At 35.9% G+C, this 13,038-nt stretch overlaps 1 protein-coding gene across 1 annotated transcript in view; it reads right to left on the bottom strand.

Moving 5' to 3' along the window:
- LOC103808020 (utrophin-like) overlaps positions 1 to 13,038 on the bottom strand; it is a gene marked incomplete at its 3' end in the record, with an annotated part of 123,877 nt that overhangs the window by 1,797 nt on the left and 109,042 nt on the right. Inside the window, exons 42-48 of the mRNA XM_009080775.1 lie at positions 11,342 to 11,492; positions 9,882 to 10,057; positions 8,875 to 9,010; positions 6,413 to 6,562; positions 5,128 to 5,212; positions 3,150 to 3,355; positions 1,850 to 1,967 (exon numbers count right to left, since the gene is read on the bottom strand). Of these exons, the coding sequence (XP_009079023.1) occupies positions 1,850 to 1,967; positions 3,150 to 3,355; positions 5,128 to 5,212; positions 6,413 to 6,562; positions 8,875 to 9,010; positions 9,882 to 10,057; positions 11,342 to 11,492 (1,022 nt within the window). The remainder of the gene's footprint in view (positions 1 to 1,849; positions 1,968 to 3,149; positions 3,356 to 5,127; positions 5,213 to 6,412; positions 6,563 to 8,874; positions 9,011 to 9,881; positions 10,058 to 11,341; positions 11,493 to 13,038) is intronic.

Below are 13,038 nucleotides of genomic sequence, written 5' to 3'. Positions count from 1 at the left end.
ATGAAAAAAAGACTATCACCCTGTGTGCTGGGCTAATGAACTGCAGAGAAAAGCCTCAAGTGTTCATATTCTTCCCATAAAGCTGGAAGGAAAAAAAGTATCCCTGAGAAATAACTGCCCATAACAGGAACGTGGTTGAACTAGACATGTATTTGACATTTACATAGTATTATTATTATAGAAAGAGTATTTCTTTATATACTTTCGCTTATTAATGGTCAGGTTAACCTTACTCTCTGCACTGCTGACATATTTGCCCTTTCTTCAATCTCCAGTGAAACAGGACAGAAAAATAGTGAGATTCTTGGTAGCCACATACGATTCAGTGGGTTCAATAGGTAAGTTCCTAGGAAAAGTTGTCATGGGCACCAGTCTGATAGAAAAGGCAAAAGGATTGGACAGAAGTCCTGATGAGACCGTTTTTCAATCCCCAGTGTCCATGCAGCAACTGGAAGAGCAGTTCCAGAGAAGGAAGCTTTTCTCTGTTTCTCTGCTCCTAGCTATTTGAGTAATTAGGCTTCATCTAACAACATATAGCAGGCTCACAGAAGTTTGTAGGACATCAGTATATTCCCCTCAGTGTTTACACAACAAGGTGCATAAAGCAGTCCTGAGCTTCACTTTTCTTCAAAGAGCAAACTTTACTCTCAATACTTTACTAAATGCCAGCAGCAATAAAACCTTCATCTTTTTTTCATGTTTCATGGCAGGCAGAACATCTTCGCATAGAACAAAGGTTCCCAGAAGTTTCATCCATGGCAGCATATACAGCTTCTCTTTTCCCACTTTGAATGGGCATGACTCTACGAGAGCTCAAATTTTCAACATACAATTCCTTTAATTCTTGCCCAGCTTCTCAGAAGAATCAAGAATCTTTTGTGCTGACCAGATGTCCCCTTGTTGACCTCCCCCAAGTCTCCACTTGACTCCTAGTTCTGAGGGACTGCAAAACTAAGTTCCTTTAGCTTCTTTGAATCTTACTCCCCTACCAATCCATAGCCCTGTGAATCTCAGACAGCAGGTGACATCTCATCAGACCTCCAGAAAAATCCCCTATCTGTGGGATTTCTATCTGATCCTGTCATCTCCATCAAGTCTAACAGACACTAAAGAAACTCATGTAGATGGAGTAACAGAAAATTACATTGCAGAAGAGAACATAAGGAAATATATCTATATATTTTTACTTCTGTGATATTCCCTGCTGCATGAAATTTCTAATCTTAGCAACTGGCAAAGTGTAATATTTAAAAAAAAATATATTGTCCCTTAGCTTCACATTGTGACAATTCTATGTTTCTTTCCTTAAGTATCAGTAAAATACATTTTCAAAAGAACTGAGGACCTTTAAATTGGAAATTCAATTTTCAAGTACATTATCAGTCACTTATATCTCTACTAGCTCTCAGTCAACAACTTTCAAGTACACACACGAAGTTAGTGTCCTATGTCAATACATTCATGTTTTACACTAATTTTCCAGCACCTCTAAGATCAACAAAAATGCACACATGATTAGCTCCTCTTCTTGATAAATAAAAAAGTCTTCATCTCTGGATCTGTGGCTGTCAAATAACTCAAGTTCTTCACAGACATTTTGAAATCCCAGCAAAAATATGGGGAAAAAATGGCTAGTCAAGGAAACAAATGGCAATACTTGTTCCAGGAATTTTCATTAGACTGCACAAGTGAAAGCCACTTAACTGCTAGTTTTCTTTTTTGTTTTTTTTCTTTCCGAGGAAGGCAACCTTAGCTAGGCTCAAAATCAGGAGTTTAAGAAAATTATATGAAGATTTTTTTTATTGCCATGAAAACAACGTATTAGCAAACACAGAATGGGGAAACTTACTTTTTTCTGTGATCTCTGTCCTAATGTCTGAACTGGAAGTTTTATTTTTCAAATTCTGAGCCAATGTAAAACAAGATTCAAGCTGAGGATGCCGATGGTCCATATCTGCAGTTGTTATCTGTTGAGAATTAGGATATGATTTTTAACTCAAAAAAGTAGAATTTAGTTAACATCATCTGTACTATCCACAGATTTAAAAACATGTATATGTCTATACAAGTATATGGATGGTCCCATCATTATTGCAATCCTTGAACTGTCACAGTATTATAGCACTACTTTGAAAAGCAAAATATTCCAAATTATAGTTACTGAAAATCAGAGGTAAAGGTTAACCTGTACAAACCACACAGATATCGCAGTCATTGTACAGTATTTTCCAGCATCTACTTTTCACTCTTCCATAACTTATTTTCCTCTTACCAAGCTCTCATCATTTATATATATATTGGAGGCAGGGGCAGGGGAAGATGGAGAAAAAGAAGGATAGGGAGGAATAGTCAGACTATTCAGTGCATAAATATGCCTGAAAAGCATAGTTATTTCACTATGGCAGTGTACAAGAGGCCCATATCACAAACACTACACAGTTAAAAGAAAGTATTTCCAAAGTTACTGTACATCATATTATTCTTTCAAATTCCAGACTATGTTAGACACTCAACAGAAACAGTTTAGCACTTGTTTAGCCTGCAGCTTTTACTCTACAGTTACTCATGTTATTTGATATCAAGTCAAATAAAATGAACCTTAATGGCCTCGTACATCTCACAAATACTGCCCTCAGTCATGGCTCAGCACGGCATGAGCTATCAACAGAAACAAACATTTACATCAAAAGCATTTATGTTACAACTTTTAATCATTTTGGCATCTTCTCTGGAAGTCAGTTTAGTCTAACTACAGCACAACAAAACTCGTTAGAAACCAGTGAACAGTGAACCACAAAGGTCACCCTCCAAGCACATATGAAGCTGCTCCAACATCTTCAGCATAAGTTACCTACACAAAGCCAGAAACATGTCATTTTCTGGAGGCATTCTCCTTTTTTTTTGTTTTAAACAAAAAAAAATAGCAGTGCTTAGCTCACAGAGAGACACAAGAATGAACAGGAAATAGTAGATGAGAGAGGAGTGTAGTAAAAACAGCATTTAAAGTGTAAATTTCACGTTACACATTTAGTTACAGTCAGGGTTTTTTTCCTTTTCAAACACATATAATTGCTTTTAATTTCTTTACTGAATGTAAAAACTATTAAAGTGAGAGCAAATTTTCTACTAGCCTTCACAAAAACACATACTTTCATTCGCGCAATAGTCCGATTGATCTCTTCGGTATTTCCCACAGTGACTATATTTGATTTGAGCATCTGGTCAATCAATACCAACCAGTCAGCCAGCTCAGTTCTAGTTTTATCCAGATCAGCAGGTGCAGAAAGTTCCAAAGCCTGCTGAGTCTGAACAGGAATTTCCAATGAAGAAGATGCTAGCACCACCTTTTGGATATCTGAAACAGAGTTTGGGGTTCCATTAAAGATAAAGTAGTCAGGACCACACGTGCAGTTCTGGGAGTTAGACATTTTTTTTTTGTAATTCCTATAAATATGCAATAGCATCTACACAGAGGAAGCACAGCAAAAAATGTATTTTAACAACTAAAAAATAACTAATCAGAAATTCCTTTTGCCCCCTTAAGGCTATTATTTTTTTCTTGCATGCCAAAGACGCCCCCAAATGATTCAGCCCAAATTCAAAATAAACAAGATGAAAATTTGCAAAGGCAAAATTACATTAAAACTAACAGAGTGAAGCTAAACATTCTTTGACATTAAAGGGAATTGACCCTTATTAAGCATAAAAACCAATCCTTTTGTTTAAGATAAATATCTAAAACTGTCTTCCTCATTTTTCTACTGTGTGACAGAAAGGTTCTCCCCATTCTTGTATCAGAATTCACTTAAGCATGAGTATTTATTAAGGACACTAGCCTTTTCCTAACAAAAGTATTCCTTAAGGCTTTTTACCAACAAAATCAGTGAAATGACTGCAATAAGGTTAAGTGGAAGCCACTGTCACTTTTATTAAAGAAATATTTAAGCTGCAAACATTTCAAACATGGGGGTTGGACTAGATGATCTTTAAAGGTCCCTTCCGACACAAACCATTCTATGATTCTAAGTTCAGCTTCCGCAACAGATGCTTCATTACCTTGGCAACACATAGCAGTTTGAAGAAGGGACAGACGCCCACTAGTTCTACTACATCCTTTCTGTCTTTTTAACCTGACTCTACAAAGAAGCGAAGAGTGAGCTGAACAGTAAGATTAACTCCAGAAGTTGTGTTCTAGTTCCAAGAAACATCAAGTTATTTCAAGCTGGAGCATGGATATTTCACACTTCCCTCAATAAAACACAAGAACTTTACTTAACAAACACCTTGTATGAAAGGAAAACAAGCTGAATCAAGGCTTTGAAAGGATTAAACAAAAGTTGGTTTGCCTCTTTTAAATTTTGTTTACTGCTGCTGAATTAAACCAAAATAAAGTCAATTTACTGAAGTTTAAGTTGCAAATTCTTTCAGGCAAAGAACTGTCTTTTTTACCTAGTTTTTTTTACAAGGGAGACATGGCATCTTGTTTACAACCTGTATCTGCTGCACTGCCTCCAACAACTTGAAAATATGTCCACTGTCAGTGTCTGATACAGGAACATATATTTAGAGAGCTTCCCCTAAAGAGATTCAGGAAGGTGAGTATTTAGCAGGAGAGAAAGACTCATCTGTGTCCCTAACAGAGTTGAAAAATGCAGAATGGCCTTTGTTTATAGGACTGGAAAGAATTTGCATGTGGGAGATACTTTACAAATAATTAGCTTTACAGAAAGCTACTGGTGGATCTTAATTACTAAAAGGCATGACCACAAATCCACAGGGAACGAAGCTGTCACAAGCACAGCTATTTTGGTTTTTACTCTCCACTTAGTACACTGTCTCCTGATGAGGAGGCCTAAGTTTTACTAAAACATTTCTCCATTTCAAAACTCTTAGAGGAACTTTAAAGGACTTCCCCAGTCCTGAAGAGTAGAGTGACTTTTTCCCTACCCAAATATTCCCTCTCTCTCATAGTAATGTGAAGATTCCCCAAGTACAGCAGCATTGTACAACTTTTCTTATTTATATTTTCTAAATTCATAGGGAAGGTTTATCCTTTTTGGATTATTTTGACTGCAAACAGGATTAAACTCAATCTAATTAAGCAGAAGAGAGGGACTGATCACTTACCAGGAGGCTTTGTCTGTGTAAGAAGACGAGATTGCCCAACAAATGCCTCCAATTCTCTTACTCTGTCAGGCACTTCTCTGAATACCTACAGCCCAACAGAGATGAGTTAAACCAGTAACACAACCTATATTAACAGCAAAACATAATCTCTTATTGGAAGACAAAATACTCTACGACATGTCTGCAAGAATAGCATGCCTCAGACATTTCAATTATTTCAAGTTATCCATTAAAAACCAATTAAGATACCAAGAAGCACTAAAGTGGGAGGTTTTTTATACATGCCAGTGTCATACCTAAATGTTGAAAATAAATTAATTGTTGTAGACAAGCTCTTTACATGATTTTTAATGTCTAATCACCAAAACTGACTCATTATTTGAGTATACTTGGAAGAAAAGATGATGCAAAGCATGATTTGTGGTCATAAGTTACATAAAAGTAGAGAAATAGGGAATAAATTTTAAAATGAGGAAATGTTACTACTGAACTCTATTGTAGTAAACACAAATTGGCCTATTTGCTTTTTAAAAGGCAGTGATGGAAACGCAATATACAAAGTAAGGGGGAATCCCCATTTTCATGGCTGACTTGGTAAAAACACAACTTTTTTCCCTTCCCTGTACAATCAAAAAGCCCCTTTCTCCAACACATTCTTACCTCTGTGATTCATAAAATAATCTCAAATAATTCTATTCTTTTTCATTTGTATCTCCAGGATCTGCTAGAAAAAAACCTGGTTTTACTCCAATTAGTGAGTTCTTTCTCATATACTTGCCAATGAGGTTGAACACAGCAGATTCTAATTTACAGCAGTTATGCTCAAGAGGAAACCCAGACATACCTGATAAGATTTTATCACCAAGCTTTATAACAGCTTCATTTGTTTTCCTCTTAACTGCTGAAAACATTCAGCTTTCCTATACAGTAAAGATTTATTGTGACTCACTCAATTTCAAGTTAACATATTACTGTTTGACTCCAATAGGTGAAGTATTTTTGATCCAGCTGATAGATATTTTTGATCCACCTTTTAAAAGAAAGCCAATACAACAGAAAAATCAACAAAAAAATCCTAAGCTAACTAAATTAAGTCAGTCTGGTGGGAAAAATGTCCACTAATATCTTCATATAGAAACGGTTTGGGGTGCATTTCCCGATCAAGTCTGCATGGCTTGCAAGTCATTTTATGTATACACCACAGATACATGAAAAGGAAAACAACCGTTTCAAGTATGCCACTATATTTTCAACTTCAGGTAGCCAACGCTGAAGAAATGCACACCTTATTCCACCTCATGTTGAGGGACTGCAGGCAATTGGAAAGTTTGTTTTTTTCCTGAAGATCAACATTTTTATCCAAAAGCACTTCAGGTTCAGTTCTGTTCAGCCATTCCAGTTTGTCGCCCTGTAATTCCATCTCTTCACTTAAGACCTAAAAGGGACGGAAGAGTTTTAGACTAAGGTAAAATTTACACATGCTTAAGTAAAAGAAAACCTCCCCCCCTCCTTAAGTATTTATATGATTCTCTGAAAATATGTAACAAAAAAGCCTCTATTTTAGATTCTATGCTCAATCTAGAAATTATTAAAACGTTTATTCAAATATCAACATTTATTGTTAAGTGGAAAAAAACCTACAAAACCACAAATAGTCAAGGTACCTTCACAAGGTACAGCCTCACATCATGCACACTGATTCTCATCTCACAGTATCCTTTTGTTTGATCAAGTCTGGATGCACCACATGTATCCAAAAGGCAACACATTGCCAATCAAAATTGTTGCCTTAATTCACTTAAAAAATAGATTAAAAGCTAAACAGCTATGCCTGATATGCATTATACAAGTACATAGTGGATCATTACAAGGTACTTTACTCTTAGGATATACTCTAATGGTGTTTAAAAACTAAACATAACCTTAAAACTTCATTTTGATCAACCATCCACAGATTTTTTTTGTCTTTTAACATGGAAGTGCAGGTCAGATCTTACAAAAACCCAAAAAACCTCATGCCTGTGTTCCCACTGACTTTAAATCAACTGTGCTATCGTTTGCCCACAGACCAGAAGCACCGTGGAGTATCTCAAACTTTGTTTTTAGAACACTAGAATAAAAAAAATGCAATAACAAGTACACATCATCTTTATCCAACCCCAGTATTTATACTAACATCTGTCACACAAGTATTATGGAGGCGTGCATAGTGAAGAGACAGGATAAGCATTATGCCAAGCGATGCCTTCTGTAAACTTTCAAGGGTCTACCTTAGAAGGATTCTAAGGTACATGCTATAACCTCTTTAATTGGAGGCTTCTCCAGAAGCTCTATTTAGAAATATCCTTCTCATTCCCAGACTGTATTTATTCCTGATTGATCAGTTAACATCAGTTATTCCCATTTCCCTAATACAGACAGGATAAGCATTATGCCAAGCGATGCCTTCTGTAAACTTTCAAGGGTCTACCTTAGAAGGATTCTAAGGTACATGCTATAACCTCTTTAATTGGAGGCTTCTCCAGAAGCTCTATTTAGAAATATCCTTCTCATTCCCAGACTGTATTTATTCCTGATTGATCAGTTAACATCAGTTATTCCCATTTCCCTAATACCAGCCTTTAAGCTCATCTCATTCCCAGACTGTATTTATTCCTGATTGATCAGTTAACATCACTGTTATTCTCATCATCATATCCTTTTCTCATTGTTCTTTATTTGACTAGACAAAAAAGTCAAACTCTGAACAATCCCCAAAACCTTACTGAGTATCTGTTTTATTGCAAACTCAGCTTTCCATTTCTATACATAACCAAAATGAAAACATACTCCCTTTTCCACAGGGCCAAAACAGTACACAATTCCCTAGCAGTGCTTCCCTAGCAACTCTTCTCTTTCCCCCCATGTTCCAGATCTATCTTTCACTTCAGAGATCTATATTAAGGTAGAGAGAAGCAAAATTACACTATGATGATAGTCAGATAGCAAATACTCAATGACATGAGCCAATTTGTTTAAGCAAGCTGCAATTACTTTACATCATTTAGACATACTTGTTCAAGCCTTCCCACCAAACAGAGGTTGTTTGGATTTTTTTGCTGGTTTTTCTGTTGCCTTTTGTCTTTAATTGATAATTTTTACAAAATGAGCAGGCAGGTTAGTTGGACTGACTACTCCTCCCATTCTTTTAGGATTTCAGAAGCATTCTCTTTCACACATTCTACAACCCCCAGATGCCTTGTTGCCAAAGCCAGACAAAAGAAGTAGGAAAAATACATTCACATGCATACAACTTACTTGAAATGGCCAAACCTCTTACAGTTTAAAAAGCAGGTTAAATAAAATCTTACACATGCAACAAAGTATTAAAACTGCCCAGTACATGGGACAATTGTGCTTACTTCCCATTTAAGCTTATCAGCTTTTGCTAAATTCTGACAGTTATAAAGTAGACATAGACAAACCATCTCCAATGAAATTCCTAAATTTTATCAGTAGTACATATATTTCTCACTTTCCCACACAGAGACACCATCTTCTGGCTAGATAACATAGCTACCAACTCAACCCAACTTCATTATGAGATGCATTTTGCCTATGTAAGTAATCACATAAAATTGTCTCACCCAACCATATTTCTTTGGCTATTGATTGACAAGAGAAAAATTCCCCTCCTCAAAACACATATCCTGATGCTTTGCACAAGACAAACACGTGTATGCACATAAACACACTAATCAATCTTGCCTGTAATTCTTGCAAGTTTTCTTCATGGTCAAATGTAAATCTTGTGTCCAGAGCATTTTCTACATTTTCCAACCAGCATCGCAGCTCTTCAAGCTTCTTTCTATAGTCTATCACCTGCTGATTATCTCCTTTTAGCCTTAAAAAGCAAAACAAAAAACCTACATGAGTTTCTGCAGTGAATACAGCATGTCAGTACTACATTACTTCTGATGCCACAGTCAAGTGTTTTTCAGTGCCTGGAGCATTTTCATGGATTCACTTTTATCATCAAAAGATAAAATGCAAGATACTTGCAAATGAATACCACTACCTTAAAAACAGACAACTTTCAGATCCAAAGTCACAAAATAGACTTATGAGACTGCAGAAAACATTAAATACCAGTGATAATAATGACAACACCTCCAGGCCTGATCATTCTAAGCCACTATGTGGCCATTGAATTTTTCCCTTGGAGGTTTTAGGGAAATTTCTAAGACTTTCACTGTATCACATAAAGCTTTAGTGAAAATTCTCAAACTAAATAATTAACAAAGATCTTATTACATTTCTAAATGTATCAGGAAATGTCAAAAACATGTAATAACAAAGATTTTACTTTATAGTATGTGAAAATTCAAGAACAATACAAGTGTTTCAATTAGTGTATCTCTTCAATGCTAAAACAGAAATCAAGGTAACATACTTACAGTTCAGCTTCAGACAGAGAAAGGTGAGTAATTTTTCTTAAAAAAAGTCTGGCTTAGCAATGACATTATTTTAAAACAAAAGGAAAACCTTAAGCAAATAAGTTTTGTGGCTGTCATTTTGTGGGTTGTATTAAAACAGACTCACTAAGCAGTCAATTGCAGGTGCATTATGTGAAATTTGTGCTAGACAGAGCTCAATGTCGGGAAAATTCAGATTAATGACAGCAGGCAATAGAATGCACTAACTCTCAGAGTCTTCTAAATGAGATTCTCCTCATTAGATCTTGTCAGACATCCAATTTTTTATTAACTTCTTACCTCTGTTGTCTATCCATGACCTCTGTAGTGATTGCTTTCCAGCGCCTATTCAGTCCTGCCAGCTTCTCCTGTAGGAAACTCCCATCTGTAGCAGGTAGTTTCTGTATAATCCCTTCCCCAGTTCTGTTCAGTGCTGAAACACTGGTCTGATGGCTGCTGACTCCCTCTTCAAGTTCCTGTCAGAAACATAAAAGCCACACAGAATTTTATTACTCACCTAAAGTGACTTTGATCTGTGCCTCATTATATACAGGATGAATCCTGGGTGCATCTGCATGGCACTTGAAGCCATCTTACTTAAAATTGGATGCTGTTGATTTAAGTTATTAAGGTTCTGTTGTTGAATCTAGTTCAATTTTCTGAGTGTCATGAAATGATAGTGACAAAGAATAGGCTGCTGAATCCTACTTAGCATCCCAAGAATTCACTTAAAATATCAATGTCAGAATGTATACTTATGTTTGATTCCTTTTCTCTTAATGTACAGCACTTTCTAGTAGTGCTAACAGATAGTATGACTTTTTTAATCAATTCTTTTCATAACCTATGTCCCTAAATATTTTTGCAGCATCAGAGTATTTTAGTTAGGATAATTATGGCTGTGCTGGCACGGTCCCAGATACCTAAGCTAAAGGAAATCAGATGATGTCAGGATGAAACCTTCACATATCCTTAACCACTACAAAAATCTTACATTGTTCGTAAAAATTTATTTGCAACTAGATTAGGAATAAGATAATTCAAGAAAGAGAAGGGAAATACCCTAGAAGAAAACTCCAAACAGCAACAAGGATAAAACACAAGCTGTGTCTTAGAACTTATTTTTCTTTCGCAACACACTTAACAATTGGACAATTATTATTCTCAAAAGAAAAAAAAAAAATCCAACCCTTTAAGTTATGCTTTCTTCTTCTTATTTAAAAAGAAGTAAAATAACTAGAAAGAGATCAGGGAACTAAATTCCAGAACTGAAGTCTGAAAAAATCAAACCTAAAAGATCAGTAATTAGAATCTTCTCTTTTTCTACATTGCTTATACAAGGGAGTATCTTCAGAACTCAATTGTTTAAAAAAATTTGCCAGCATGAGCAGTTATAACTAGCCATCGTTGGGATCCATTATTTTTAATTATGAGGCAAAAGTAAGTGATACAATATATTCGATTTTTAATTGATATATTTAGAAACTGGCAAAAATTATGCCAACATTTGAATTACCAAATTATCTCAAATCCATCCATACTAAGAGTCACCATAAATGCTCACACTATAAGCAGTAATTGAGCTCTTCCCCAAGAACAATTTTAAACTGCAACTGAATCAGAAATTTTAAGACTTACTGCTTTTTAAAGTGTAATTGCACAGCCTCATTGCAAATCCATGTCTCCACAGGAAACTACAATTTTAGACAAAAGTCTAGACATTTTCCAGCTTGCTTGTTTTCCACACAAATCACACATACCTGCTGATGCAGTCCAGCTGTCTGCAGCTCCAGGCTGCCATCTGGACCACGAGCTTCAGCTAGTAACACTTCAGCTTCCGTTATCCAGTGGGAGAGATCATTGAGATCACAGTGGAACTGCCTCCATGACTCAATTGCTCTATCAAAGCAACTGTTTGAAAATAAAGGATTGAAAAGTTATCCAAACCAGTTCAGTGAAAAGGCTAAGATTCCCACTCCAGTGAGTAGGAACTTGCCTTGCAGAACACAAAGGCTAGTGTACAGCATGCTTAACCAAGTCCCAGTACTGAAGGCTGCCTGGCATAGTAGCAGCTGGTGAATGCCAACAGCAAAGCCAGTCCTTAACTTACAGCTGAAGGAAAAAGGGCAGCCCTAAGCAAACTTTTGTCTCTATCACTTAAAAAAATAAAGATTGATTAGCTACATCAAACTGGTCTGCAGAACCCTTTTTTTTCTTTATCATGAAACAGTTCAGGTATCAGACAGTGTGAAACAAAATATGATTAATTGCTCAGTTATTTTTTTTGCCATAAGCCATGAGGTACTGGTGCCCAGAACTTAATAAGTGAAGGTGATTTTGATGATATAGAACCTCCTGTATTATCAGTAAGCATGCATAAGTAGGTCTTACACAATTTAATCACACAATAATTTACCAGGTTTTCATTGTCATCATCTTTGCAGCCTCAAATTAATGTGCAGTTGAACTTGAAGGGCAACATTTTCTAGCATGGACAGGCAGAATTATCACAAAGTTTTTTTTAAAAAAAAAAAAAAGAGAGTTCCCTTATGTTAACAAGCTAACACAATCAGACCATGTATGCTAAGTAAGAAGACCATGTCAGAGAGGAATAGCGTGATTTACTCTCTATTTATTGACTGTTAACTATTCCAAACTAATAAAATAGTCATCTTTAAAGACAGAGGAGACCAGGTCTCTTGTTAATCAGAGGACCCTGATGGAGGAACAATCTCACTTGCAGCCCATTATTTCTGTCTTAACCAATTCCAACAGCAAAGACTCCAGGGCTATTACATATATATAGATGTAATCTGAAATTAGCAGCATAACAAAGGTATCTAAAACCAAACTATAAAGAGCTACCATTGCATCTATTTTTTCACTAATTAAATTCAACAATCCCAGAGTTCCTAGTGAGATTATTTTCATCAAACTTTATCTCATTTTTACAAGATAGCCCTATTTCTTGACATGTACAGGGCTTATTTGTTGTTATCATTCTTAATATTGGCTAATTCCAATAAGGAAGTCTTTAAAACCTCTACTTGAGTCTTCTAACCTTATCTTCTAGTTCTACTGCTCCAGTTTCCTGCACATATCTTGATTCAACACACTAGACCAACCTGCAGACTGACCTCAAATCCCAGTCTCCTTTTATTTCCCAGGTACATTTCAGTCTAACTGAACATATTGTCTCTTGATAGTATCTCATTTCGCATTTGATGGCAAGAGATATTCTAAGCACTTAAAATAGATTAAAATAATGTTTTATTGGCTCCCTTACAAATTAAAGTTTTTGTGGGAGTTTTGACCGCACGGCTTTTTCAGAATCCAGAATTTTAAAACTTCAGAGGAGAATACTGAGACACAAAGCTTTAACTCCTGCCATTTCTGTTGTGAGACTACAGTTTCATTGGTATTTTGAGCAATGAGACAAAGTCTTGCTCCAGTTTTG

The sequence above is a fragment of the Acanthisitta chloris genome, unplaced genomic scaffold (assembly GCF_000695815.1).
Source record: "Acanthisitta chloris isolate BGI_N310 unplaced genomic scaffold, ASM69581v1 scaffold18248, whole genome shotgun sequence".
Taxonomy (NCBI): domain Eukaryota; kingdom Metazoa; phylum Chordata; class Aves; order Passeriformes; family Acanthisittidae; genus Acanthisitta; species Acanthisitta chloris.
The sequence above is the reverse complement of the archived record's forward strand: the minus strand, read 5'-3'. Positions and strand labels throughout refer to the sequence as shown.